Source organism: Leuresthes tenuis, unplaced genomic scaffold, assembly GCF_036924035.1.
Source record: "Leuresthes tenuis unplaced genomic scaffold, fLeuTen1.0.hap1 SCAF_8, whole genome shotgun sequence".
NCBI lineage: Eukaryota > Metazoa > Chordata > Actinopteri > Atheriniformes > Atherinopsidae > Leuresthes > Leuresthes tenuis.
Genome location: NW_027325362.1, coordinates 16,323,982 through 16,348,201, shown reverse-complemented (window position 1 = coordinate 16,348,201; position 24,220 = coordinate 16,323,982). Strand labels below are relative to the sequence as shown.

The 24,220-nt window shown below is 41.4% G+C and overlaps 1 protein-coding gene across 18 annotated transcripts in view; it reads left to right on the top strand.

Annotated features, from left to right (window-relative positions):
- Positions 1 to 23,552, top strand: part of dst (dystonin) — a 97,952-nt gene extending 74,400 nt beyond the window's left edge. For 7 of the 18 annotated variants that reach the window (XM_072391134.1, XM_072391120.1, XM_072391118.1 and 4 more), the window contains 44 exons: positions 249 to 410; positions 535 to 705; positions 941 to 1,107; positions 1,618 to 1,777; positions 1,970 to 2,296; positions 2,440 to 2,524; positions 3,811 to 4,052; positions 4,147 to 4,353; positions 4,443 to 4,562; positions 4,697 to 4,804; positions 4,904 to 5,122; positions 5,208 to 5,411; positions 5,575 to 5,806; positions 6,217 to 6,443; positions 6,533 to 6,655; positions 6,783 to 6,884; positions 7,444 to 7,545; positions 7,939 to 8,112; positions 8,533 to 8,688; positions 8,831 to 9,028; positions 9,639 to 9,767; positions 10,320 to 10,490; positions 11,456 to 11,611; positions 12,027 to 12,233; positions 12,529 to 12,648; positions 13,223 to 13,392; positions 13,528 to 13,687; positions 14,289 to 14,483; positions 14,563 to 14,691; positions 15,054 to 15,197; positions 15,456 to 15,644; positions 15,730 to 15,859; positions 16,051 to 16,214; positions 16,297 to 16,459; positions 16,549 to 16,703; positions 16,779 to 16,853; positions 17,064 to 17,081; positions 17,847 to 17,963; positions 19,232 to 19,349; positions 19,977 to 20,090; positions 21,233 to 21,423; positions 21,666 to 21,776; positions 22,278 to 22,404; positions 22,505 to 23,552. In XM_072391134.1, the coding sequence (XP_072247235.1) occupies positions 249 to 410; positions 535 to 705; positions 941 to 1,107; positions 1,618 to 1,777; positions 1,970 to 2,296; positions 2,440 to 2,524; positions 3,811 to 4,052; positions 4,147 to 4,353; positions 4,443 to 4,562; positions 4,697 to 4,804; positions 4,904 to 5,122; positions 5,208 to 5,411; positions 5,575 to 5,806; positions 6,217 to 6,443; positions 6,533 to 6,655; positions 6,783 to 6,884; positions 7,444 to 7,545; positions 7,939 to 8,112; positions 8,533 to 8,688; positions 8,831 to 9,028; positions 9,639 to 9,767; positions 10,320 to 10,490; positions 11,456 to 11,611; positions 12,027 to 12,233; positions 12,529 to 12,648; positions 13,223 to 13,392; positions 13,528 to 13,687; positions 14,289 to 14,483; positions 14,563 to 14,691; positions 15,054 to 15,197; positions 15,456 to 15,644; positions 15,730 to 15,859; positions 16,051 to 16,214; positions 16,297 to 16,459; positions 16,549 to 16,703; positions 16,779 to 16,853; positions 17,064 to 17,081; positions 17,847 to 17,963; positions 19,232 to 19,349; positions 19,977 to 20,090; positions 21,233 to 21,423; positions 21,666 to 21,776; positions 22,278 to 22,404; positions 22,505 to 22,761 (6,996 nt within the window). In that variant the 3' untranslated portion in view covers positions 22,762 to 23,552. The remainder of the gene's footprint in view (positions 1 to 248; positions 411 to 534; positions 706 to 940; positions 1,108 to 1,617; positions 1,778 to 1,969; positions 2,297 to 2,439; positions 2,525 to 3,810; positions 4,053 to 4,146; positions 4,354 to 4,442; positions 4,563 to 4,696; positions 4,805 to 4,903; positions 5,123 to 5,207; positions 5,412 to 5,574; positions 5,807 to 6,216; positions 6,444 to 6,532; positions 6,656 to 6,782; positions 6,885 to 7,443; positions 7,546 to 7,938; positions 8,113 to 8,532; positions 8,689 to 8,830; positions 9,029 to 9,638; positions 9,768 to 10,319; positions 10,491 to 11,455; positions 11,612 to 12,026; positions 12,234 to 12,528; positions 12,649 to 13,222; positions 13,393 to 13,527; positions 13,688 to 14,288; positions 14,484 to 14,562; positions 14,692 to 15,053; positions 15,198 to 15,455; positions 15,645 to 15,729; positions 15,860 to 16,050; positions 16,215 to 16,296; positions 16,460 to 16,548; positions 16,704 to 16,778; positions 16,854 to 17,063; positions 17,082 to 17,846; positions 17,964 to 19,231; positions 19,350 to 19,976; positions 20,091 to 21,232; positions 21,424 to 21,665; positions 21,777 to 22,277; positions 22,405 to 22,504) is intronic. The other 11 variants (XM_072391126.1, XM_072391135.1, XM_072391119.1 and 8 more) reach the window with 10 other exon arrangements.
- Positions 23,553 to 24,220: the final 668 nt, after the last annotated feature.

Below are 24,220 nucleotides of genomic sequence, written 5' to 3'. Positions count from 1 at the left end.
AAACTATATCTATATATATGAAACCTTTTGATTGCAAATGTACTGGATGAATCAGAAGCTTTCTTTGGTCCAAGAAAACAATTACTGGATTATATTCTTTACATATAGATCAACAGCATATTGGAGGATTATAATAATTAGACGAGACAAATATTTTCAGATCACAAACACGTTTCCCCTCTTAAGACTGATTACTTTGTAAAAGAATGTATAAAGTATTTGTTCTGATTTGTTTCCTTTGTCCTCAGACTTTCCAGAAACAGGACATTGATCCACTGCAGACACAGCTTCAAGACATCAACTCGGTCGGGCAGAGCCTTATCCAGAATGCTGCTAAAGGCACCAACACCAAGAAGCTTGAGGATGACCTGGAGGGTGTCAACTCAAAGTGGAATACCCTCAATAAAAAGGTAATTACCAGTCTTGACTGGTTGATGTTTACTTTTGTATTGTGTTACTCTTTCTTGCCAATAGCTGCATTGTGATAGGAGCAGTTTAACTTGGTGGCATCTATTTTTACCATGTGGTCTGCAGATTGCCGAACGTTCAGCGCAGCTGCATGAAGCCCTGTTGCACTGTGGGAGGTTCCAGGATGCGCTTGAGTCCCTGCTCAGCTGGTTGACTGACACAGAGGAGCTTGTGGCCAGTCAAAAGCCTCCTTCTGCAGAATTCAAAGTGGTGAAAGCACAGATACAAGAGCAAAAAGTAAGCCTTTATCGTGTGGAACAATATACGTCAGTTGTCTTAATTTACTCCTCACATCTCAAAATTACGTTACCATTAATCTTACTTAATTGACATCCATTGTTGAAGATAAGTGTGGTACAAAAAACTTTTTGTTGAATGGTCACCTAATTTGTGCCTGTGAGATTTACTGTTTCTCTTAATGAACAAATGCAATGGTGCTCAATAAATCTCCTGCTTTGTTTGCCTTTGACAGCTCTTACAGAGACTGCTGGATGACCGGAAGCCCACTGTGGAGCTGATTAAAAAGGAGGGAGGGAAGGTTGCAGAACTGGCAGAGTCTGTGGATAAGGAGAAGGTTGCAAAAGAGATTGAATGCCTGGGGCAGAGGTGGGACGCTCTGCTTAAGAAAGCTGAAAACAGGTCCGTATATACGTTGGCCGTAATGTAAAACATGCATTATTGGAGAGAGTTTCAAATATCCAAAGAATGTTATACTCCTGAAGTTACCTTCCTCTTCTTAAAGCTTAAAGAGAATGATATAGGATTGTCTGTATGTGCTTTCTTGTAAACAAAGGCTTGTCTTTGAACTAACAAAAGAAAAAGACATAGTTAACACAATGTCTAATCTAATGGACTTACCCATGAGTTTATCCCCAGCATGTAGTGACCAGAATTTACACTGGCCAGTCTTTTGATCAAACACTCATATGCATTCCTTCAAAAATGTTAGACTGAACAGTGTTTCACGCAACTTTTTCACATTATTTTACTTTCTTAGTTTTTGTCTTTAACCTAAATCCAATGAATGTTACGTATACATGGTAATTAAACATGATTGCCAGAGCTTTTTCCCTCGCTCTGTCTGTTTAACAAGGATGAGTGTACCGTGTTCCTGATCCTCTCATGTCTAAATCTTATCGCATGTGGCAGACACAAGCAACTAGAGAGCATCTTAGTGGTCACACAACAGTTCCATGAGACTCTGGAGCCACTGAGCGAATGGCTTGCAGCCACAGAGAAACACCTTGCCAACTCTGAGCCAATTGGCACTGAGACATCTAAGCTGGAGGATCAAATCTCTCAGCATAAGGTAATATCAATCACAATCACGTCTGGTCTGCTGATTTCAGTTTTATTCATTTTACTTGCCACTTTAAGTTTGAGCTTTTCATCATCTCCCATTTCACTTTTTGTTCAATTTCAGTTTCATTTTTGTGTTTTTTGTGTATGTTTTCCGTTTGTGTCGTATGTTCTTGGTCCGTTTCCCATCATCTGTGGTCAGGCCTTAGAGGAGGGAGTTATGAATCACAGTAAAGACCTGTTTCAGGCCGTCAGTCTGGGTCAAACGCTCAAATCTCTGAGCTCGGTGGACGAGAAGGAGTTTGTTCAGTCCAAACTGGACACCACACAGGCCAATTACATAGAGCTCCAGGAGCGATGCAGAAGGAAAGCAGACATGCTGCAGCAAGCGCTGGCAAATGCTCAGCTGTTTGGAGAGGATGAAGTGGCCCTCATGAACTGGCTCAACGAGGTGCACCCCAGGCTGAGCGAAGTGTCCGTGGAGGACTACAAAATTGATGTTCTTGAAAAACAGCTGGCAGAACAACGGGTATACACTCCTCCTCAGGCCAGCCATTATGCTTTTTCTTTGAAGTTGCATCGATCATCTTTCAGTTTATTTGATTATTTGTGTGTTATGCACTGGAGAATGTCTTGTCCCTCTCAGTGACTCTCTGAAGTTTTCATTTTCAGAAACTTCAAAGTGATATTGAGCTGCAGAAGAAGAATGTTGACCAAGCCATCTCTAATGGGATGGAGCTGCTGAAGCAAACAACAGGCATGTTTTGATTTACTACTGTCTGGCAGCAACGGGTATTTCACTTTCTTTAGGAACAACTCAACAGTGGAAAAAATCTTGTACTTTTCATTTGAAGTGTAAATGACAAAATCTGGGTGATCCCATCCTACTCCATTGTGACTGGTTACTTTTGCAATCAGATAACTGATGATAAACTGTATTTCATTATTTACTTACTATTTATAGGTGATTAAGTGGACTTTATCCCAGGCAAACTAGACATTGAATAAGTAGCACAACTTTTTTGGCTGTAGTTGAAGACTTATTTGATATTTATTCTATGTTCTTTGCTACTGACTGGAAGCCTAGATACATTTTAAATACCTAATTCTAGATTTTTGAATTAAAGGGGAATTCTGGTATTTTTAAACCTAGACCTTATTTCTGAGCTGTGCTGCAGCCATGCGTGTCGATGAAGTTGTCCCAGTAGAGGTGTGTGTAGAAATCCCTCCGTTAGCTCTCCTATAGCTGCAAGTAGCCACAAAAGAGTGTCTATGTGCTAACAGAGCACGAGTACGCGTTTGTTAATTCATTAGTCTTAAAGTACTGGTGAAATAAAGATAGATAATGCTTTATTTAGAGGCTGCATCGTCTTTGCCCCGTTCACTCCGTTATATGGATCTCGAGTTATCTAAATAGCTTCCGAAGGATGCCGACTTTCGCCAAACTGTTCTTGGTGAGTAGATAAACGTATTTCATGCCAGAAATAAGGTCTAGGTTTAAAAATACCGGAGTTCCCCTTTAAAGACAAAATGACAATAGCCCGTCTCTGTAACCACTTATCTGAACTTTAAAAAACGCTAAAATCATGATTTATTTTTCTTCTTCCTCTTTTTTTTTTTGCAACTGTAATTCCATGGACAGTTTTACTTTGACGAAATATAACACAATATGTCAAAAACTCTTCATACGTTTTGTATGTCAAAATGAAAAAGTAATTGGTATCAAAGACTTTGGATCCTCAGGAATGTGGTGCAGTTTAAGGATGAAGTGTCAAAGGTTGGACAAAGCAACCGATCACAAAAGAATATCCCTCCACCTGATCCTGTCTAGCACCAGCTCATCATCACTGTTTGGCTGCGGCAGCTAGCCAAAATAAACCATGAGCTGTATAGTACTGAGCTTTGTGTGTTGAAAAATGCAGTGTTTCCATTTTGCTGATGATGATGGGTTCAGCCAAGTTCAACCCAGCTAGCAACATGCTCAACCTCCCTATCCTACACTCAACACAATCTCTTATTTAATTATTTACTTCCTATTTATAGGTGACGAGGTGGTCGTTATCCAAGGCAAACTGGACGGAATAAAAACAAAGTATGCTGAGATCAATTCTATGAGTGACGGTGTCCTGAAGACCTTGGAACGGGTTTTGAGTCTGTCCACGAAGCTCCAGCACACCCATCAGGACCTGAGTGCCTGGTTGGACAAAACAGAGGCTGAGATGAATATTTTCGCTGATCAGGTGCCAGTGGGTGAGCAGCAGGCTCAGTCACAAAACAGGCAGAAGGTAAGTTTTCCCTTTTTTTCCAATAAAGAAATAAATAGCAAAGAATGGCACTTGTTTGTGTTTGTTAGAATTTTCTGTTTTTAATCTTGTTCAGGCCTTGCTAAAAGAGACCAAAGACCAAAAGCCTGTGTTGGACAAGCTGAATGAGCTTAGCAGTTCACTACTGGACCTGATCCCTTGGCACACTCGAGAGGGTTTGGACAAGCTGGTGACTGAGGATAATGAGCGGTACAGAGCTGTCTGTGACACTATCACCCAGCAGGTCGACCAGATCAACGCTGACATCCTCAAGTCACAGCAGGTAAACCACTGAATTTACTAAACCCTCATTCCTCATTTCCCTGTCTCTTTCTTGTCATTTAATTCCTCTTCTTTATTTTCTTTTTCCAGTTTGAGCAGGCCGCAGATATTGAGCTCTCCTGGCTGACTGAGGCTGAGAGGAAGTTGCTGTCGATGGGTGAGATCAGGCTGGAGCAGGACCAAACCATAGCACAGCTCCAAGCACAGAAGGTTAGCCCATAATACCCAGTGTTTGTCTGTCTGTATGTGTGGGGATAGACAGATGTCGTCATTTTAACAAAGTACAGTAAACATGGTGGTTTGTTTTCTGACATCCAGCCAAACTCACTCCACTGGTTTTACAGAGCTTCTCCATGGACATCATGAGGCACAAAGATGCTGTGGATGACATTGTGAAAACAGGAAAGGCCATCATGAGCAGCAAAACCCCAGAGGAGAAAGAAGTCTTGAAGGTGAATTTAATTTGTGTCAATTTTTAGATTGTTATTCATTTGAAAATGGGCGTAAGTTAAAAGATCTTTAAAAATGTATTTTTTTCATTTTTAAATCAGGCCAAGACCCAGGCTCTCTTGGAAAAGTATGGCACCGTCAGTCAGCTGAATTCAGAGCGCTGTCTGCAGCTGGAGCGAGCTCAATCTCTGGCCATGCAGTTCTGGGAGACCTATGAGGAGATGTGGCCATGGCTTCAGGAAACCTTAAGCACCTTCAGCCAGCTGCCCCCTCCCGCCATCGAGTACGACACGCTCAGGCAGCAGCAAGAGGAGCTCAGGGTAAGAAGCCAGCATGGAAAGATGATCGATGAGACTCTTATTCAAATAAGGATTCATCAACCTGAATATGTGATATCCCCTACAGCAAATGCGAGAACTTATTGCCGAGCACAAGCCCCACATTGACAAAATGAATAAGACAGGGCCTCAGCTTCTTGAACTCAGCTCCGTGGAGGGAGTGCCCATCAGAGAGAAATACACAGTCTCTGACCAGCTGTACACCAAACTCAAGGCTGATGTCACACAGAGAGCCGCCACTTTGGATGAAGCCATCTCCAAATCTACACAGGTGAGGAGCAGTTGGTTAACCTATCCAAGGAAATCTTTCAAACAAAAACGTCTGTCATGAAGACAGAATGAAGTGTCTTTGTATAGCACAGGAGCCGCTCACACTGTTTTTAGAGACGTAACTATCTGATATGTGTAACTCAGGTGTTTCCTCTTCCTCACAGTTCCATGATAAAATTGACCCCATGCTGGAGTCCTTGGAACGGATCGCTGAACGCCTTCGTCAGCCTCCGTCCATCTCGGTAGAGGTGGAAAAGATCAAGGAGCAGATCACTGAAAACAAGATCGTCTCTGTGGATTTGGAGAAGCTGCAGCCCTCCTATGAGATGCTGAAGCAACGAGGTGAAGAGATGATCGCCCGATCAGAAGGAGCAGACAAGGACATATCTGCCAAAGGTAGGGATCACATTGTATCCTCATTATTGTTTTATCTTAGTTTCTCTTGGATTGTCTTTTGTTTTCTGTCTTTCTGCAACAAAGAGGTCCTTTTTTGTTCTTGTTGTTTTAGAAGTCCGTCTAAACATTTAAAGGCTTTTGGCAGTTGTAGTGCTTTCTCCAAAAATGGAAACAAGTTAGTCTGAACAGCATCAAAATTTCAGAGGCGTGTAATAGAAACAAGAATTTTATCCATTCATCACAACAAGCAGCATTCTGCAAACACATGGCCCAAGATCTTAATTTTAGTTTGGATTTGAAGTTTACACGCACTGGATTGTACAAGCTCATATACATTTAAAAACATTTTTTTTATACTGTTCTTATGTACCCAATGTACCCTATTGTTTGCCTTCTGTTCTCGTTTCCAGCTGTACAAGACAAACTGGACCACATGGTGTTCCTGTGGAACGACATCCAAGCCTTGCTGGAGGAGCGGGAGGCAAAGCTGCTGGATGTGATGGACTTGGCAGACAAGTTCTGGTGTGACCACTGCGCTCTCATTGTCACCATCAAAGACAGCCAGGACCTGCTGAAGGAGCTGGAGGAGCCCGGAGTAGATCCCTCTGTTGTCAAGCAGCAGCAGGAATTTGCGGAGGTGGAAATGAATTTACTCAATCAACAAATATATGAATAAAAGTGATGGAGCGTATCTTTGATTTTAAATTATCCTTTTAATTTTTACAGGGATTCAAGGAGGAGATTGACGGTCTGCAGGAGGAGCTCGATGCGGTGCGAAATCAGGGTGCAGAGCTTATGACTGCCTGTGGGGAGCCAGATAAACCTGTGATAAAGAAAAGTCTTGATGAGGTAACAGATTACATTCAAACATCTTTATAAGGCAATGTTATTTATCTTCATGTAATTCACTCAACAATTTCCACTTGCCGAAGCTTTGGGGTCTTCATGCAGTTTGTGGATGATGTCGTGTTTCCAGGTGAATTCGGCATGGGAGAATCTCGATAAGACTTGGAAGGAGAGAGTAGAGAGGCTGGAAGATGCTATGCAGGCTGCTGTGCAGTTTCAAGATGGCCTGCAGGTACTTGGTTCACACACTGAGACACGTGAAGGGGTTGACTGGCTAACTTTCTCCAAAACTCAAATGCAAACTGTTAAAAGATATATAAAACATTAGTTAATTGCATTTTTGCTGCTTTTTATTGCATATCCAGTAATAGAATAAGCAGTTACTAAGACTTTTTTATGTCTCTGAAGGCATAAGTATGTCTATATATGACAGTGAGCCAGAACATTTTAAGGCCTCAAGATAAAACAGCAGATTACAGTTTTATGAGAGTCCTGTTCAGTTAGAAACAATAAACACTTACCACAGTCTTGTGCTATATTGGGCTCAAGTTTGAACTTAAACGTAAGATCTTTTTATGGTGGGAAAGGAATCTTCTAAACAGCTGCTTTCATTTTTATTCAGTCAAGAACAGTACTTGTGATTGGGGCTTTTTCTTTCATTCTATATGTCTACATAATTTGTAAACTATACTAGACCAGCTGTCCATAACATGAGATGAAATGTGAAATGCGACTCCGTGTGTACTAACCTTTCTTTTCTTTCAGTAACAATAGTTTCCCATTTTGCGCAGGGCATGTTCGACTGGGTGGATATTCTGGAGAGCAAACTGGATTCAATGTCTCCTGTAGGCACAGACCTGGAGACTGTCAAGCAGCAGATTGTAGAGCTCAAGGTACAGTCTACCATATTTGTCTTTACATGCATAACAACATTTTACTGCTGCTATTTGTCATGCTGGAAGCATTGTAATTCCCCTCTGCTCTGGCTTATTCAATCTTTTCTTTATCTTCACTGACAGTTTTCTGACAGATCAGATATATCAAACACAAGCTGTGTTTATGTCAGCTGTGTTCATATTGACCGTTTGAATCATAACATGTGCTAGTTGGTCTTTTTTTTGCATAGGTTCAAAAGCTCTACAAGAATAGCTTCACCAAGTAGCCACTTGTACTTTAATGTACAAAAAGACTATTTCTGTCCTGAGAGGACAAAGCTGGTATTGTCTGTATAACTTTGTACCTGTGTTTACTGTCTGGGTGCGCCACTTCATGTGCTGCTTTGTCAGGAGTTCAAAGGAGAATCGTACCAGCTGCAGATTGAGATGGAACGTCTGAACCACCAGGCCAGCCTCCTGCTGAAGAAGGTGACGGAGGACAGCGATCGCTGCACCATCCAGGAGCCGATGTCTGAGCTCAAGATGCTCTGGGACAATCTGGACGAGAAGATCATCAGCCGACAGGTCAGAGCAGGGAAACAAGGAAAGGGAAAACAAAATTTGATAAAACCCCAAAAACAATCAATTGTTACTGTTAACTGCTTAAATTAAAGTACAAAATGTTGTATATTTAATAGATGTTAATGTAATAAATTCATATACAGGAGTTTTTACAGGTAACTTTGCATCATAATTACACAGCCATTTTTTGTGTCATTCATTTTGAATAATTCAACTAGAATTTGATAGTTTCCTTAGTAAAACAAGAAGTAAGCACCTCTATCATTTATATCAAGAAAAAAAATACATTTTCATTCAAATAAAAATGGAAACAAAGCATCGCTTTGTTAGCTATATCGTCAACAGGCTGGTGAATGTGTTGTGTGCGTGTAAAGTGCTTTCACTGATTACAGTATCTAATGTTACAATCTGTCATTAATCCAGCACAAACTGGAGGGAGGCCTTCTGGCTCTGGGCCAATTCCAGCATGCTCTGGATGAGCTGCTGGCCTGGATGAGCCACACCGAGGAGCTGCTTGATGAGCAGAGGAAAGCTGCAGGAGACCCCAAAGCCATCGAGATAGAACTCGCCAAACACCACGTACGACAAATCAACTCTCGTCTTCTGTTTCTTTTTGCTATTTTAAGACAAAAAAATCATCCACGTGGATTTAGTGACATCCTTCGGGCTTGAATTCCATTCACCCACCCTCTTGCTGTCTTTGGCTGCTTTGTTTTTACAGGTCCTGCAGATAGATGTGTTGGCTCACAAGGCGACAATGGAGACTGTAAACAAAGCTGGTAATGAACTGGTGGAGTCAAGTGCTGGAGAGGAGGCTTCTAGCCTGCAGAGCAAATTGGAGAATCTGAATCAGAGGTGGAAAGCCATCCTGGAGAAGACAGGGCAGAGGAAGCAACAGCTGGAGGCTTCACTGCTTCAGGTGTCAGAATTACTCTCACAGCAAGTCGATGACCTTGTGTTGTTAGTTCTTGTTTAATAAAAAGTGTGAGTCATTCCTTTCTCCCCTGGGAACAAGTATGTCATGTTGAAGTCATAAAGTTCTTTTGGGAGAACTGATTACAACCCCCAGACACCCACCCCCACACACACACACACCCTCATTTGTTTTGCATCCTGTGCACCCATTCTTCTCTTCATCTCTTCATGACTATGACATTTGGGGGGAGGGGTGCTTTGATAAGAGGAAGGGAACGAAAACTGAAATATGTCCTGAATTAAATGTTATCAATGAGATGTTTTTTTGGGGTTTTGTTTGGAGTCTTTTTGAAAATGATTACATTACATTTATCAAAGGTTTGTCTTTAAAGTAAATTTAGGAAGTTAAAATTTTAAAAGATGGGTTAAAGAAAGATGAAAACCACAAATCACTTCGTTAGGGCTACATTTTGTTATGCTGCATCCAGTTTTGGTAGTGAATTAATCCAAGGAATTAATAACTCAGACGTCCTCTTCTCCGAGCCTCAGGTTTCTAACAATGAGCGTGTGTGAGAGCCACCTTTTGTCCTGACTCAGGTTGTATTGTGTTGTAGGCCCAAGGTTTCCATGGTGAGATAGAAGATATGCAGCAATGGTTGAAAGACACAGAACGTCAGCTGTTGGCATCAAAGGCTGTGGGAGGCTTACCAGACACGGCCCGGGAGCAGCTTAATGCCCATCTGGTATGTGTTTAACAATATGAAAGACCGCATACAGATGGCAGGCTGGCAAGGAGGTGACTGTGTCTTTTCTGTGTTTTATCTGAAGTGTGAAAATTAAATGACACTGCAAAATACACTATTTGCATCGCCCCGCAGAAGATGACAAAAATCCTTTTAAGTGTTTCAAATTGATTCAGCCATGTCTGACCAGACTGAATCTAGGAATGTTTTAGTTTGTTTGTTCTTGCTGTCTGTAATGGAGACACTTTAACAGTGAGGGTTCCCTCAAGAAGCATCAGTGTTGACATTTAATGGAACTAAAAACAGAAGGATTATTTGGAAGCACTAACTTTTATCAAATTAGTAACATAATACTGTTTAAATGTTTGTGGGAAACATGCTCCATAGAGCTGCAGCGTGCCTCGGTGTGCTCATTCTTTTTCCATTTTTGGGCTAAACTTGGACTAACCACTGACAGACGAACTGTCCTCAACTGTAATCTTGTTTTGTTGATGAAAGATTCACTTTCCTCATGCCATTGTGTGTGTGTGCTTGTGTTTTTTTCTCTTATAGGAGCTGTGTTCTTCCTTTGAGGCCAAGGAGGAGCTATATCAGGAACTGCTGAACAAGGGTCGCCAGCTGCTCGCGATGACGCCGGAGGGCCCGGATAGCAACACGGAGCAGGACCTGGCCAACCTGAAGGATAAATGGGAAGCGGTGCAGGCGAAGGTCACTGAAAGAAAGGTAGGGAGTCGGTGCAAGGCTTTCACTGCTCGCAGCTCAATGATTCACCACTTCAGATCCCAGTGAGGGATCGCTGACATACACTTGAGCCATGACTCTGCAGCTTGAAAGCCTTTAATCCCAGTGCCAATAATGAATGGTGTAAGTGCTGGCACGGACTTACAGGATGTGGTTACTCTGTAGATCACAGCCATGGAGCTGCTGTCTGAGTAGAGCAGCAGTGTTCTTATATGTTCACTTAGGGAAGAGCTGATAAAATAAATAGAGGAGCTAAATAGATATTTGAGCCAAAATAAAGTCTTCTTTTCGAGGAACATTTTTTCCATTTCTTGCCATAGTAAATGCACAGTCATTTAACATGACAGAGAGATGAGCCCTCTCTGCCTTAATCATCTCTCACTCAAGATATGGAGCCCATTGTTGTGTTCATTTCACTCTTTACTCAAATGTTTTGGTTTCCTATCTACTTTGGTCCTGTTCCCTGAAATTTTAAGACCTAGTAAATCTTAGAGCTGACTAGAGTTGTCAGCCAAACTGTGCAGCAATGCTGAACACAATTTACAAATTGAAAAGACTGTCTGTAGTATGACCTAATGATTGAAATCCAGTTCCTTATTTGGCGAGACACCCGTGGCTCACTGTATCTGGCAAAAAAGAAAGCTCATCAGGCTTGTAATATCACTAACACAGAGTTTACTGTCATGTGATGAGCCCCTGGCTGCCGCTGTGGTGAGCAGATCCCATTCAGTGATGAAGCCACTGTGGATGTTTCTCTTCCTCAATTAAAAACTCATCATTCCCTTTCAGCTTCACCATCAGCCCTATCGAAGAAGTTAATTTCCGCTGTTGAAACAGACATAACTGAAGTTACCAGACTATCTCTGTGCAGGCTGTACAGGCTACTGATCTTCGATATGTATATAGGACAAAGAAATCGATACTTTCTCGTGCTTTTTTGTCCACAGGCGAAACTAGAAGAAGCTGTAACACTGGCCACAGATTTCCACAACTCTCTGCAGGACTTCATTGTCTGGCTAACCCAAGCAGAGCAGACACTGAACATGGTCTCCCCTGCTTCCCTCATTCTGGAGACCATCATGTTTCAGATTGATGAACATAAGGTAATGTTTGTACAAAGCGGATGGCTGCACAGACTCAGTTATGATATTAGGTGCTGATGAAAAGAAATGTATTTTAAGATTCTGCATGATTTGTTCACGCACTTTTGGAATAAAAAAAGTGATTTTGTGACTCAAATCCAACTTCTTTTCCTATTGCCAAGGTAGTGTCTAATTTTGTTCTGTCCGTGAAAGGCAATTGTTAGTAGTAGTTCATGTCAACTGCATCACCATTCTGACATCAAGCCAAGAATGACTTAATGGCATCTGTTTTGTAATTCAGATTGCAGCTTATTAGCATTTTAATACCAAGGATTACATTACCCCCACTGTTGAGCCAAAACCCTTTATTCCCTTTTGATATTATAACACATGACCTAGATGTCTCTCCTCACTGTGATGTTCTATATTTGTGCAGATGTTTGTGACAGAGGTGAACTCCCACAGGGAGCACATTATCGAACTGGACAAGACCGGGACACATCTGAAGTACTTCAGCCAGAAACAGGATGTGGTACTGATCAAGAACCTGCTGCTCAGCGTTCAGGGACGCTGGGAGAAGCTGGTGCAGAGGTCTGTGGAGCGAGGTCGTCTGCTGGATGACGCCAGAAAGAGGGCCAAACAGGTACTGCTCTCGGCATATTTATGCTGAATCTGGCACAGCCATAGTTTCCCTGCAATCAGAGCTTTTTATTATCATTGGAAAGCTGTGCAAATAGTATATTAAACCTGTTTAATATTTTGTCCGCTGGCTATTACAGTATTTTCATTAGTCGTGGGCCTCTTCTGTTCTGTTCTTTGGGCCAAAAAGCTTAATCATGTGAACATAAAGCAGAACTTTGTGATAAGTGAAGTGAAATCATACATTTCTTTGAATATCTTACGCTGTTTTGTTTTTTTTTCCCTTATTTTTTCATTAGTTCCATGAAACCTTCAATAAACTGATGGAGTGGTTGGATGAATCTGAGAAGAGTCTGGACTCTGAAGTGGAAATCGCCAATGATCCGGACAAAATCAAGATGCAGCTGGTGCAGCACAAGGTGATGGATTGTTTTTTGTTTTTTTTTGTAAAGGTTTATTTAATTAAAACAAAACAAAAAAAACTTTTAACAGCAGAGATGTCTGCATCTGAACCGACAAGTCCAAATAATCAGACAGCTTGTTCATGTAAAAAGTGTAATGTATGAGAGTTGACCCAACGGTCAAAGATATTTATGGTATTTCCACAGAATGCATTAATCACGCAGTTGCTTTTGTTACAGTTCCTTCTTACTATGTTTGCAGTTTTATGTAGGGAGATCGGGCTAATCCTATCATAATCCTGTGATTCAACTATATTCAGGATTGGATACTTTTAATCTCTATGGAGCAGTGGGTGTTGAGTTGTGACCCCCTTTTTTGTCTCCCTCACAGAAGACTGTCTTCTTAATCCCAAAACACATACACACAACCACACACACACACAGATTAAAGTAGTACTTGATATACCAGCGAAATAAAGAAGAAAATATCTGTTTACATATCCATCTAAAGATACAGAGTTGCAGAAATCCACCAATCCTGACTATTGTGAACATGTTAATGACTGCGATGACACTTTTTTTTCGCATACAGGAGTTTCAGAAAGCCCTGGGCAGCAAGCACTCCGTTTATGACACCACTTCTCGAACAGGGAGGGCCCTGAAAGATAAAACCTCGCTGCGGGATGATAATCAGAAACTGGATGACATGCTGAGCGAACTGAGGGACAAATGGGACACCGTTTGTGGCAAGTCGATAGAAAGGTTAGAAAACATCCACCTCCATTTGCTTGTGTGTTTTATCCGCCTGTCTGCAATCATCTGACGACAGCCTGGCGGGATAGAAAACAGTGACTGTGACTGTGACTTTTTCTGTGAGTCATTTGTTCTCTCCTGCAGACAAAACAAGCTGGAAGAGGCCCTGCTGTTCTCAGGACAGTTTACAGACGCCCTCCAGGCTCTCATTGACTGGCTGTATAGAGTGGAACCTCAGCTGGCTGAGGACCAGCCTGTCCATGGAGACATAGACCTGGTTCTCAACTTGATAGATAACCACAAGGTATAATGCACCACCACACCAAAGACACAGTATGTCACAGTTTTGTTGATCAGACAGTTGATCGCTGACATCCGTAGCAACATCTGAATTTACCTAAAAAAACAAGTAAAGGTTTTCACTTCTGCACCATTGCCTTTTCCTTTGATCCTTTTATTGGTCGTTTCTAGTCACTAAGGTGCTTAAACCACACCAGGGTTGGGCTTTAAATTCAAGCAACAAAAGGGATGGCATTGATGTTCATTGACTGTTGAGATTTCTTTGTCCAGTAAAGATATGTGGAAAACCGATGCTGTTATGTTTGCTCATTTCAAAAGATGAAAGATGATTAAAAACAGTTCACATACAATATTTGTCATTAAATTATATAGAGTGCTGCTTTGCTCAAAATATATACATTTTAGTGACCGAATATATAACTAAATCACAATGAAATATTGAAAGTAGCATTTTTTTCTATCCTTGTCATCGGTGCAATTGGCACAAAGCGGATTTTTCAAGCAACTAAAAACACTGTGTTTTAATCAGTGGAGACAGTTTGTAGTGTTGTCTGTAGTGTTGGTCACATGGTCTTATTGTGTCTTCTGCTGACTTGTTACTGCAGGTTTTCCAGAAGGAGCTGGGAAAGCGAACAGTGAGCGTTCAGGCTCTCAAACGTTCGGCAAAGGAGCTGATCGAGAGTAGTCACGATGACTCCTCATGGGTCAAAGTCCAGATGCAGGAGCTGGGCTCTCGCTGGGAGACGGTGTGCAACCTTTCGGTATCAAAGCAGGCCCGGCTGGAGCAGGCCCTGTGTCAGGTACTGCAGAGCGCCTGCAGTCTTCAGATGGAAGGTAAACTCACTCTGAGTCTGACTGATCTGTGTCATCTTGCTGCAGGCTGAGGAGTTCCACTCAACCGTTCACATCCTGCTGGAGTGGCTAGCTGAGGCTGAGCAGAGTTTGCGTTTTCATGGCAGTCTGCCAGATGATGAGGAGGCTCTGCGGGCTCTTATCGAACAACACATGGCAAGCGATGCACTGTTATTATGATTTTTTGAAATCTAAAACTTAAAGTTTTCATATAAGTTGCATATCTTGGCAGTCTTTAGTTGCCTAACAATGAAATAAAGCATGCCAGCGTTCTTTTTTGATTAAGTCTTTTGCTTGGATAAACAGCCGTGGCTCTGTAATTGAAACCTGTCTACCCTGTCATCTTCCATGCCAAAAATGCAATGCTGTAGATATTTTTCTTAACTATGATTTCATCTGATTGAAATAGCTCAGCCTTGCTCCAATTTTAAAACAAGCATGAGCAATGTTTCATTTTTATGTTTGCTGAAGATTACCCAATCCCAAAGCTGAACTCTTTTCCGTTTGCTATTTTTAAGGAGTTCATGAAAAAGCTGGAGGAGAAGCGAGTGGCTCTGAATAAATCCACCAGCATGGGGGAGGCCATTCTCAGCATCTGCCATCCGGACTCCATCACAACCATCAAGCACTGGAACACCATCATTAAAGCCCGGTTTGATGAGGTCAGTACATAACTGCCTGCTGGCATACATGCCTCATACCTGTAGATTTGACAGAACACACTATTGCACACTAATGCACTATGGCTGCTACAATAAAGATTTACTCCAGGTTACTGTAGATTCCTGCATAAATGGAATCAAAGTTTTTTTGTTTTCTTTTTTTTTATTATTATTTTGGTGATGCTGTGCGCCATAAACAGACAATAACATGATTTTATGTTTTCAAAAATAAACGAGTCTGTGTGTATGACGTTACAGGTGCAAGCTTGGGCCAGGCAGCACCAACAGCGACTGGCCACGGCCCTCACCGAGCTTTTAGCCACTCAGGATTTGCTGGAGAATCTTCTGACCTGGCTACAGTGGGCAGAGACCAACCTCAACGAAAAAGACAGAGAGCCACTGCCTCAAGAGATCGAGGACATTAAAAGCCTCATAGCAGAACATCAGGTACATTCAAACTGAAGACGGTTATTTTATCTAGACTGTACTGGTCTTGCGGCTGTTCTGATGACAGCAGTTCTTTTTCCTGCAGGCATTCATGGAAGAAATGACCAGGAAGCAACCAGATGTTGACACAGTCACCAAAACACACAAAAGGAAGTCTGCTGTGGAGCCCCAAATCCAGTCTCAGATCCCTGTTCTGGGAAAAGGAAGAGCTGGAAGTATGTATCTCACAAATATCAATCACAGAGCGTGACCTGAGCCATCTGGCCATGTGTTGAGTCACTGCAGGGTGATGTGACATCCTCATATATATAGCCCTGTTTAGCACCTGTAATGATGTCATTGTGAAATCCCCCTATAACACGGTGAAAACACAGTCACTGGGAGAGATTTTGTCTTTCACTTACAGGAAAACGTTCTCCCACACAAACGATGTATGGCTCATCAACACAAGCTCCTATCGAAACTAAGAACCCCCGTGTTAACCTACTGGTTACCAAGTGGCAGCATGTGTGGCTTTTGGCTTTGGACAGAAGGAGGAAACTCAATGATGCTTTGGACAGACTAGAGGAGGTAAATCCAGCTCATAATATTATCACAAGCACACCTATTCTGCAAAGATTCCATCACCCATTCTCTTTTTTTTCCAATTTAGTTGAAGGAGTTTGCCAACTTTGACTTTGATGTGTGGCGGAAGCGCTACATGCGCTGGATGAACCACAAAAAGTCGCGCGTCATGGACTTCTTCCGCCGCATTGACAAAGATCAAGATGGCAAGGTGACCCGACAGGAGTTCATTGAGGGAATTCTCTCCTCCAGTAAGTGTCCAGCACACAAGTGTCATCTGAACAGCATGTAATCAACCAGTAAAATGCTAATTTTGTACCACACGATGGCTCCTCAACAGAGTTTCCTACCAGCCGCCTGGAAATGAGCGCAGTAGCAGACATATTCGACAGAGATGGTGACGGCTACATTGACTACTATGAGTTTGTGGCAGCTCTCCATCCCAACAAAGATGCCTACAAACCCCTAACAGATGCTGACAAGATTGAAGATGAGGTCATTCAAACTCTAAGGCCCTGAGTTTTAAATTGTCACTATATAACAAGGTTTAATAAAGTTGTCTGTTTGTAGGTGACACGTCAAGTGGCAAAATGCAAATGTCCAAAACGATTCCAAGTGGAGCAAATTGGAGCAAACAAATATAGGGTAAGCAGATTTTTTGGCCTTATAACTTATTCAAGTACTTTGTACTTTTTTCAAGAAAAATGACTTATGTCATGATGATGAGATGCTTTATATACTAATGTGACTTTTCTTATGGAAAGATATTAGTGAAGGTAAGTGTTAATTGTGTTGAGAAAAGTGTAACTGTGTGCTAATCTTTCCATATGTTCTTATTGTTCTATGCATCACCAGTTCTACCTTGGAAATCAGGTACATGTGAATGTCACCCTCTGTTTTTACCTCTTCTGCATTTACCATGTTTGATGTCAAATTAACACTTTCTGCCCAGATTCCTGGCTGATGATTTCAGGCTGGAACTCAGAAGTAGAAAAAAAAAATCAATGCCAATCTGATTTAATCTACTAGGTGCAAGATGTTTTTTTTTTCAAGCCAACATTTATTTATGCTTGCTGAAAATGATCAAACAATTTGGCTGAAAATGATTAAATGAATCATCCATTAAAAGCCCAATGTGTTCACATTTTACATCACTGTTCTACAATGATTCTGTTGGCACATCTTTATTTTTTTGGAAATCAGTCAAAAGAACTGTTGTAATTGTTTATCTACTTTTGAGTTTCAGAATATCCAATAATGGCTTGCCAGCACCATTTCAGCCCATGTTTTATTGGTTCACGGGCATAAATTCATCTGCTGGGCATTTAATAATGCTTTTTGTGTGCTTGGCTTTTGGTGCTTCAGCATCATGGGAATGATTTACCTCGACAGTGGCTCACACAGTGTCGGCCGACTCACATTGTTAATTAACTTTTAAAGTTGGGCAGCCTTGATGATTTCTATACATATGTTGCTTTTCATTGATTGAATTAACATTCCCTGACATGTTGCATGTTGCTGATTGTTCATTTCTGATAAGGGTTAGTGAGAGGGGGATAGGGGTATCAGTGGTGGTTTGTGTACCAGTTTGTATTGATGTATCACACAACAATGAATTTAAAATAACTCTTTTGACAGTTTGGTCTGGTTCACTGCTTACATGACTCCTTAATCGGCGATGAGACAATAGCAAACAGGGAAAATCAAAATCTTACGCCCCACCTACACGTTGCAGTTTTGGAAAGCTGTATTCTGGTAAATGGCTACTCTTAAGCTGTTTCTTGTGCCTTTTTTTTCCTCCAGATCATCATCACCTTAAATGTATCTGATCACTAGAATCACCAGTTGCATTAAATCATTCAGATAATCATAAAAATGCAAGATTTAGAGCAGTTTGAGACATACCATAAGACAATAAGAATTTAGCTGAGGGTCATCAGTGTTTGGTCATGTCTGCGTATCGCACTGTGGTGGTTTAGACAGAAATGACTAGGACCATTCCTCATGTTGTTCTCAGTGTGTCGTTGGAGATAGCTGCATTTGATCTGCATCAGTGTCAACGCATCCTGAGTATTTGAGTCATAGCTTAGAAAGTGCAACAAATTTTGCAGGAGATTGCTGTTTGTCCGCTTGATCATGATGTGAGCTTGTTTCTGACCGAAAGCATGCACCTGTGATTGTTGTGTTCAAATAATGATTCCGTGCCAAAACTCATGGTCACATCCAACTGACTGACATCTGTCTCGTCCCTGTCAAAAAAGCTCGAATCATTTGTATCCACAACATGCTCAGTGTGTTTTTGTTTGGTATGTGTGGTTGGTAAGGTGAAGGCAAATTATTATGCACTAGTGCCCCCTGGTGGCATAATCATGTGCCTTCAACCATGTTTTTTTTGTATGTGCACTGGCTGCGGCCACATGAAGTCAGAATTCTACAACAAAAACATAGTGAATACATCACAGCCTGACTGATGCTGTAATTTGGGGGTTAATTGTATTGAGTATTTGTAAAAATAATCAAAGTGTGGAAATCAACCATGGAACTTCACAAAAATTATGATGAAGACATTGTTCCGTCCTTAGAATATTTCTGTCAGGCTCAATATCCAGACAGAGTCACTTCGCTGTGACATGAGCTCAGGGAGTGATTTTAGGAATGATGAATCTTAATCAGACTCACCAGCTCTCACTCGAAGACGAAAACCAGTTGGATTGACTGTTGTGTACTTTGTGTCTTTTTGAGAATGAAAAGTTAAAATTGATGTTCTTGTCTCAAAATCTCTGTGTGTTTATGTGTAAACCTGTGCAACATGGAAAGGAAACTAGACCAAAAAGCTGAACATTCGTCATTAAAGAAATATCATTCTATACAATATGATGCTAAATAAAGTATCTGGAATTAATGTGGTTCTCCAAAGTCTAGTTTCTAGTGTTGCACAGCCTCTTGTCTGTAGTGAGAGTACGTTCACGGGAAGGTCAGTGTTTCTCACATGTCCCATCTCTTTTTTCCTTCCTCCGCCGTAGTTCGGAGACTCTCAGCAGCTGCGTCTTGTGCGAATTTTGCGCAGCACGGTTATGGTGCGGGTGGGTGGTGGCTGGATGGCTCTGGACGAGTTCCTGGTGAAGAACGACCCCTGTCGAGGTGAGTTTAAAAAGAAATAGAAAATGTCACAAAGCACAGCTCAACCAGTGTTCTCAGAGGTCCGTTTCTGTATTCATTCATATTTGTTAGTTTGCGGTAAACTCTTTGGCACTCGAGAAACTCTCAGTTGTGTAGTAGATTGCGGTTTCGGTTGTTTGTCTGATTTTCTTAGACGATCCAGAAACGCTTCCAACTCAGTGTGGATATTTTGTTTTTGCAAGTATTCTTAGTTCATTTACTTTAGTTTATTTACTTCATACATTTACAGAAACAATGAAAACACTGTATGGTGAGTCCTGAATGTGGTGTGATGATATATACTGTGTTTTGGATCTATGGGAACTTAATGATCTTGCTTCCCTGAAAAAAAAAATAAAATTCTTAAAAACCTAAGAGATGGAAAGCAAGATTTGAATAATCCCCTGAAAATGTTTCTTTACAAGCAGATAGGCCGTTACTGATTACCAACTGGCCGCTGGCCTATGTGTGAAAATATCCTCTCTGTGCCCACATCTGCTGTGAAAACTTCACTACTCTGCTTGTCTCTGCTGTCATCTGTATTAATGATCGATCTCTGTGTTTCCTGCCAAACTTTCCTCCTGCTGAACATGATATCATTTCTTCTAGTTCATCACCACGGGAGCAAAATGTTGCGCTCGGAATCAAACTCTTCAATTACTCAGTCTCCTATAGGTTGGCAAATCTCACACTTTCTCACCTTGCTCCATGAACCCACCAGTGGTATGTGTGTCTGCACATCCGAGTGTGTGCTGCTTGTGTTAGTCCCGGTGTGTGCCACTTCTGTAGTGTAGCTTCGTGTGAGCGCTCATTGTGAATGAATGGCACTCTCAGAAAGCAGCTGCACCCACCATCAGCCGTTGTTCAGCTGTGGCTGGTTTTCATGCATGCAGTTGTTCACATCACCTGCTGTCACTTTCTCTGAGGCATCAGAGTATTTTGGGACTTTTCGTAGCGAAATCAGCTCTTTTTTTCTCTCAGCATGTAATGAGGGGCAAAACGTCTTTTGCTGTTTCCAGGTAAAAAGTATTGGAAAACCAAATTAAGGGTAGAGGTATTAATCTGATTATTTACATAGAAAATACTCCAGTGTCATTGCTGGGGAACGATCCGTTTTCTTTACGCACACCACACAAAAGTGAAACTGTTTTCATTGCACACTTTACTTTAACAGTATGGCTTTTACTTTAAACTGCATGGAACTTTGTTTTCAACATATCCACTATGCAGGTAGTCTTCTAGTTTTTGTCATTCTAATTTTGGCAGTTTTTGTTGTAAAACTGTTCAGACTCACTTTAATGACTGACCCACTGCCAGATAATGCTGGTTGACATACAAAAAACTGATTATTCCACTACTGTTCTAACAATATTTTGACTTCTGTTGGACAGTATGGATGAGGTCTGAATATGCACAAGTCTTGCTTTTGAAACACTTAGTTTCATCTGAAAGAAGACAGCCATATCACGCTAACACTTTATTTTATAAGTCTGCAGTTTCCCAATAATTTCTCAGGTGTTTAGTAAGAAGTTTCCCGACATTTGGTGCTAATTGTTTAGAAAAAAAAGAAACTGCTGAATTAAGACATTTGCGGTTCTGAAAAATAAAGGTTCTAGAAATAAATTGACAATTAATGAATATTTCCTATGAGGGAATATCCATTTTTCTTTTATTTATACCAAATTGTTCCTGTGTCCAGGAAACATTCTCTCAAAAGTTTGAGAAATTATGTGGAAATTCAGGCCCTAAAGGGGAAAATAAAGTGTCAATTCATCATCATAATCATCAACGCAGACGTATGAATGAGGAATTATAATCACCGACCTGTTTGTGGATTATGGCTTATTTGGAGTGTGATTTCTTAGCTAAAGGCAGAACCAATGTGGAGCTGCGGGAGAAGTTCATCCTCCCAGAGGGAACCACGCAGGTGATGGCCAGCTTCCGATACAGAGGGCGGAGGTCCCGACCGTCATCAAGAGGAGCCTCTCCCAACAGATCCACCTCCAGTCAGAGCTGCCCTGTTCCATCAAACCCGACAGCAACCAGCACACCAAAGGTGAGACAATCCACCTGCTATGAGAGCCCGTTTCTGCGTAGTTCTTTGCTCCCCCGCCTTGATGGCAACAATCACTCCACATCTTGATGTTCCTCTCATTTACCTGCTTTTCTGTATTTGATCATTTTGTGGATTGTTTTCTGAGCCTCTTCCATCTAGTGTACTTTGTAGTTTTTTTTTTTGATTTGTGAATCCATGTTATGTTTTTGTTTTGTTTTTTTTATTTGCCGTTATTTCCCTAGACTCCCCAACACATAACCCGCAATTATGATAAGCCATGGCTTACAAACAGCAAACCCTCCACTCCTCTTAAATCATCAGACTCCTTTGAGAGCCAAGGTTCATCCTCAGAGGTATAGTCATATTTAGCACAAGATGCAGAACAGTCACGTGACCCAACTGAAATCTACTGCAAAATAAAGACGCTGAATGAATATTAGCAGAGAAAAAAACCTGCATGTGTGAGATTTAGCTGATTTCTCATTTTATTTGGAATTTGGAATGACAACAGTGCAAGTAAATATTCAGCGGAAGCCAATTTCAGTTGGGTCTGTGAACTTTTTTGGGCTTAATATTTTATGCTTGCCTGAAAACGGTCTGCTTAAGTTTGAGATGTTACATATGTTTTTATTTGTGTGCACTTGTTTGACGACTAATAGAGTTCTCATACTAACTGTTGCTCACCTAAACGTCACAGTTCTGGCAAAAGTAATTTTTCATGAAATTATAAAACTAACTCATTAACATTTGTAGTGTTTTCTGGTACGGCTTGTTGTGTACTTCAGCTGGTAAGAGCTGCTTTTTTTAAAAAAAAGGAATGCAAATGACAGCAAATAAAGTACCGTCTTTTACAGGGCACAGCAGTGCAAGGCAGTAAACTGCGCCTTCCTGGCTACTTATCTGGCAAAGGGTTTCAGTCGGGTGAGGAGGGAACCTTGATCAACGCTGCTGTACTAAAAGCTCGAACACAAATGATAGGTGGTGAGTACAACTTTAGTGAGTGTTTGTCTGTATCTGTCTCACGGTGAGTTAAACTGAAACCAGCCAATTAACGATCGCTCTTTGAATTTCATGTGTCCAGAGTCGAGGAAAAATTCCAGCCGACCGGGAAGTAAAGCCGGGAGCAGAGGGAGCAGTCGCAGAGGAAGTGACGCGTCCGACTTTGATATCTCAGACATCCAATCGGTTTGCTCAGATGTCTCTGAGACAGTTGGTGAGTCCACTCGAGCGACGCCGCGCTCTGCGTCCCGCCAGCACGGAGGAAAACCATCCAAGATCCCCACTCCTCAAAGAAGAGCCACTCCAACAAGCAAACTGGCCAAGGGATCCAAGCGATAGTCAGTGGCTGAAAACAAACAACCCAGAAGCTAGTTGCACCTCTAAACACATCATGGACACTGGAGATGTCAAACTTAAGAGACTGCAAATGTGTTGAGTGTTATTTAAATCGTTACAAGATGTAAAATATTCTGTTAAGAGGCAATATGGTTTAATATTATGTGTGGACGGAATGTTAATGGCCTTGTGTATTCGTTTTTAATGTATTTTATTTTTGTGAAAATGTCAAATTGTTTTTTTTATTGTACTTTATTTTATTTATGCAAATCCTGGCGAGGTTTGATGGACACTAGAAAAATCTGGGAATAACCATGTTGAACTGTTAATTAACATTTCTTCACACTAATGAAGGGCAAATGCAGGATAGCGCTCTGAGAGTTACTGAATGTACTGTAATTTATGTATGCTCATGTTTGGATTAGAGACACTGCAATTATCTATTTAAGTGCTATGTTATACTGCCAACTTGCATTTAGAGGGCAATGCAATATACGACAATAAACCCCAGTAAGCACTGCAGAAACCTTCAAAATCCCTATTTAAGAGAAGTCGCAGAAAACTTGTAATCATGAAGCTTTCAATTCCTGTTTGCTTGTCAGCCGCTGCAGCTCCTCTTTTTGTTGTTCCACAGCAGTCTTTGCGTTGGCCTTGGTTCCACTCCGTGTTGCCATTTTCTGTGCATTCATGTCGATGTATGGTTCATTTCGGTAGAACTGAAATTGTTACTGTAACATTACTTTGTAATAAACCTGCTTGCAGAAAGCCACCAGAGACTGGTGGGCACCACAGAACCGTCTCGGCTTTTCTCACTGCAAATGTGTTTTGATTTATTAAATGCATACATGTGTGGCAGCTGTAGTCTTCAATACACCATATTGCTCAAAAGTCTTTTTCCCCGCAGCCAATTTTAAAGTAACAGCGCAGTGATCTAGTCTGGGTGGAATGTTTGCAGAGCTTCTTGTGTTTGGCTGTGAAATACTACATCATCCTCTCAGTGAGAGATTGGTACAATGCTATCTTCAATGAACATACACTGAAAACATACACCTTTTTTTATAAAGTAAAGTTTCAGTGGAACATTATTAAAACATTTTTTTTTAAAAAGATTTACCGAAACACTGCACATTCGTCCTGTTCTTAAGCCTTGCTGTTGTTTTCACCTCCGAGAAGCTTCAACCTGCATTAGGTTCACCTGCCTGTCTTCGATGTGTTGACTCAGTGTGCCACACTGAGCTACACTGTTGTGGCCGTCGGCTCGATTGGCCTATGAGAAGAGACAGATCCCCTGGGTACCGCAGGTGGAGTGGAGCTCAGGGGTGAGGGTCCTCTGAGACCCAGAGCTTCTAGTGTGAATGGTCCTCCTGTTCAGCTCAAACACTGGCCCTGGGATGGCACTTTAAAGTGGGATCTATTCTCACACCAGGAACTGGAATAGATCCATCAGCAGGAGCTCTGGGGC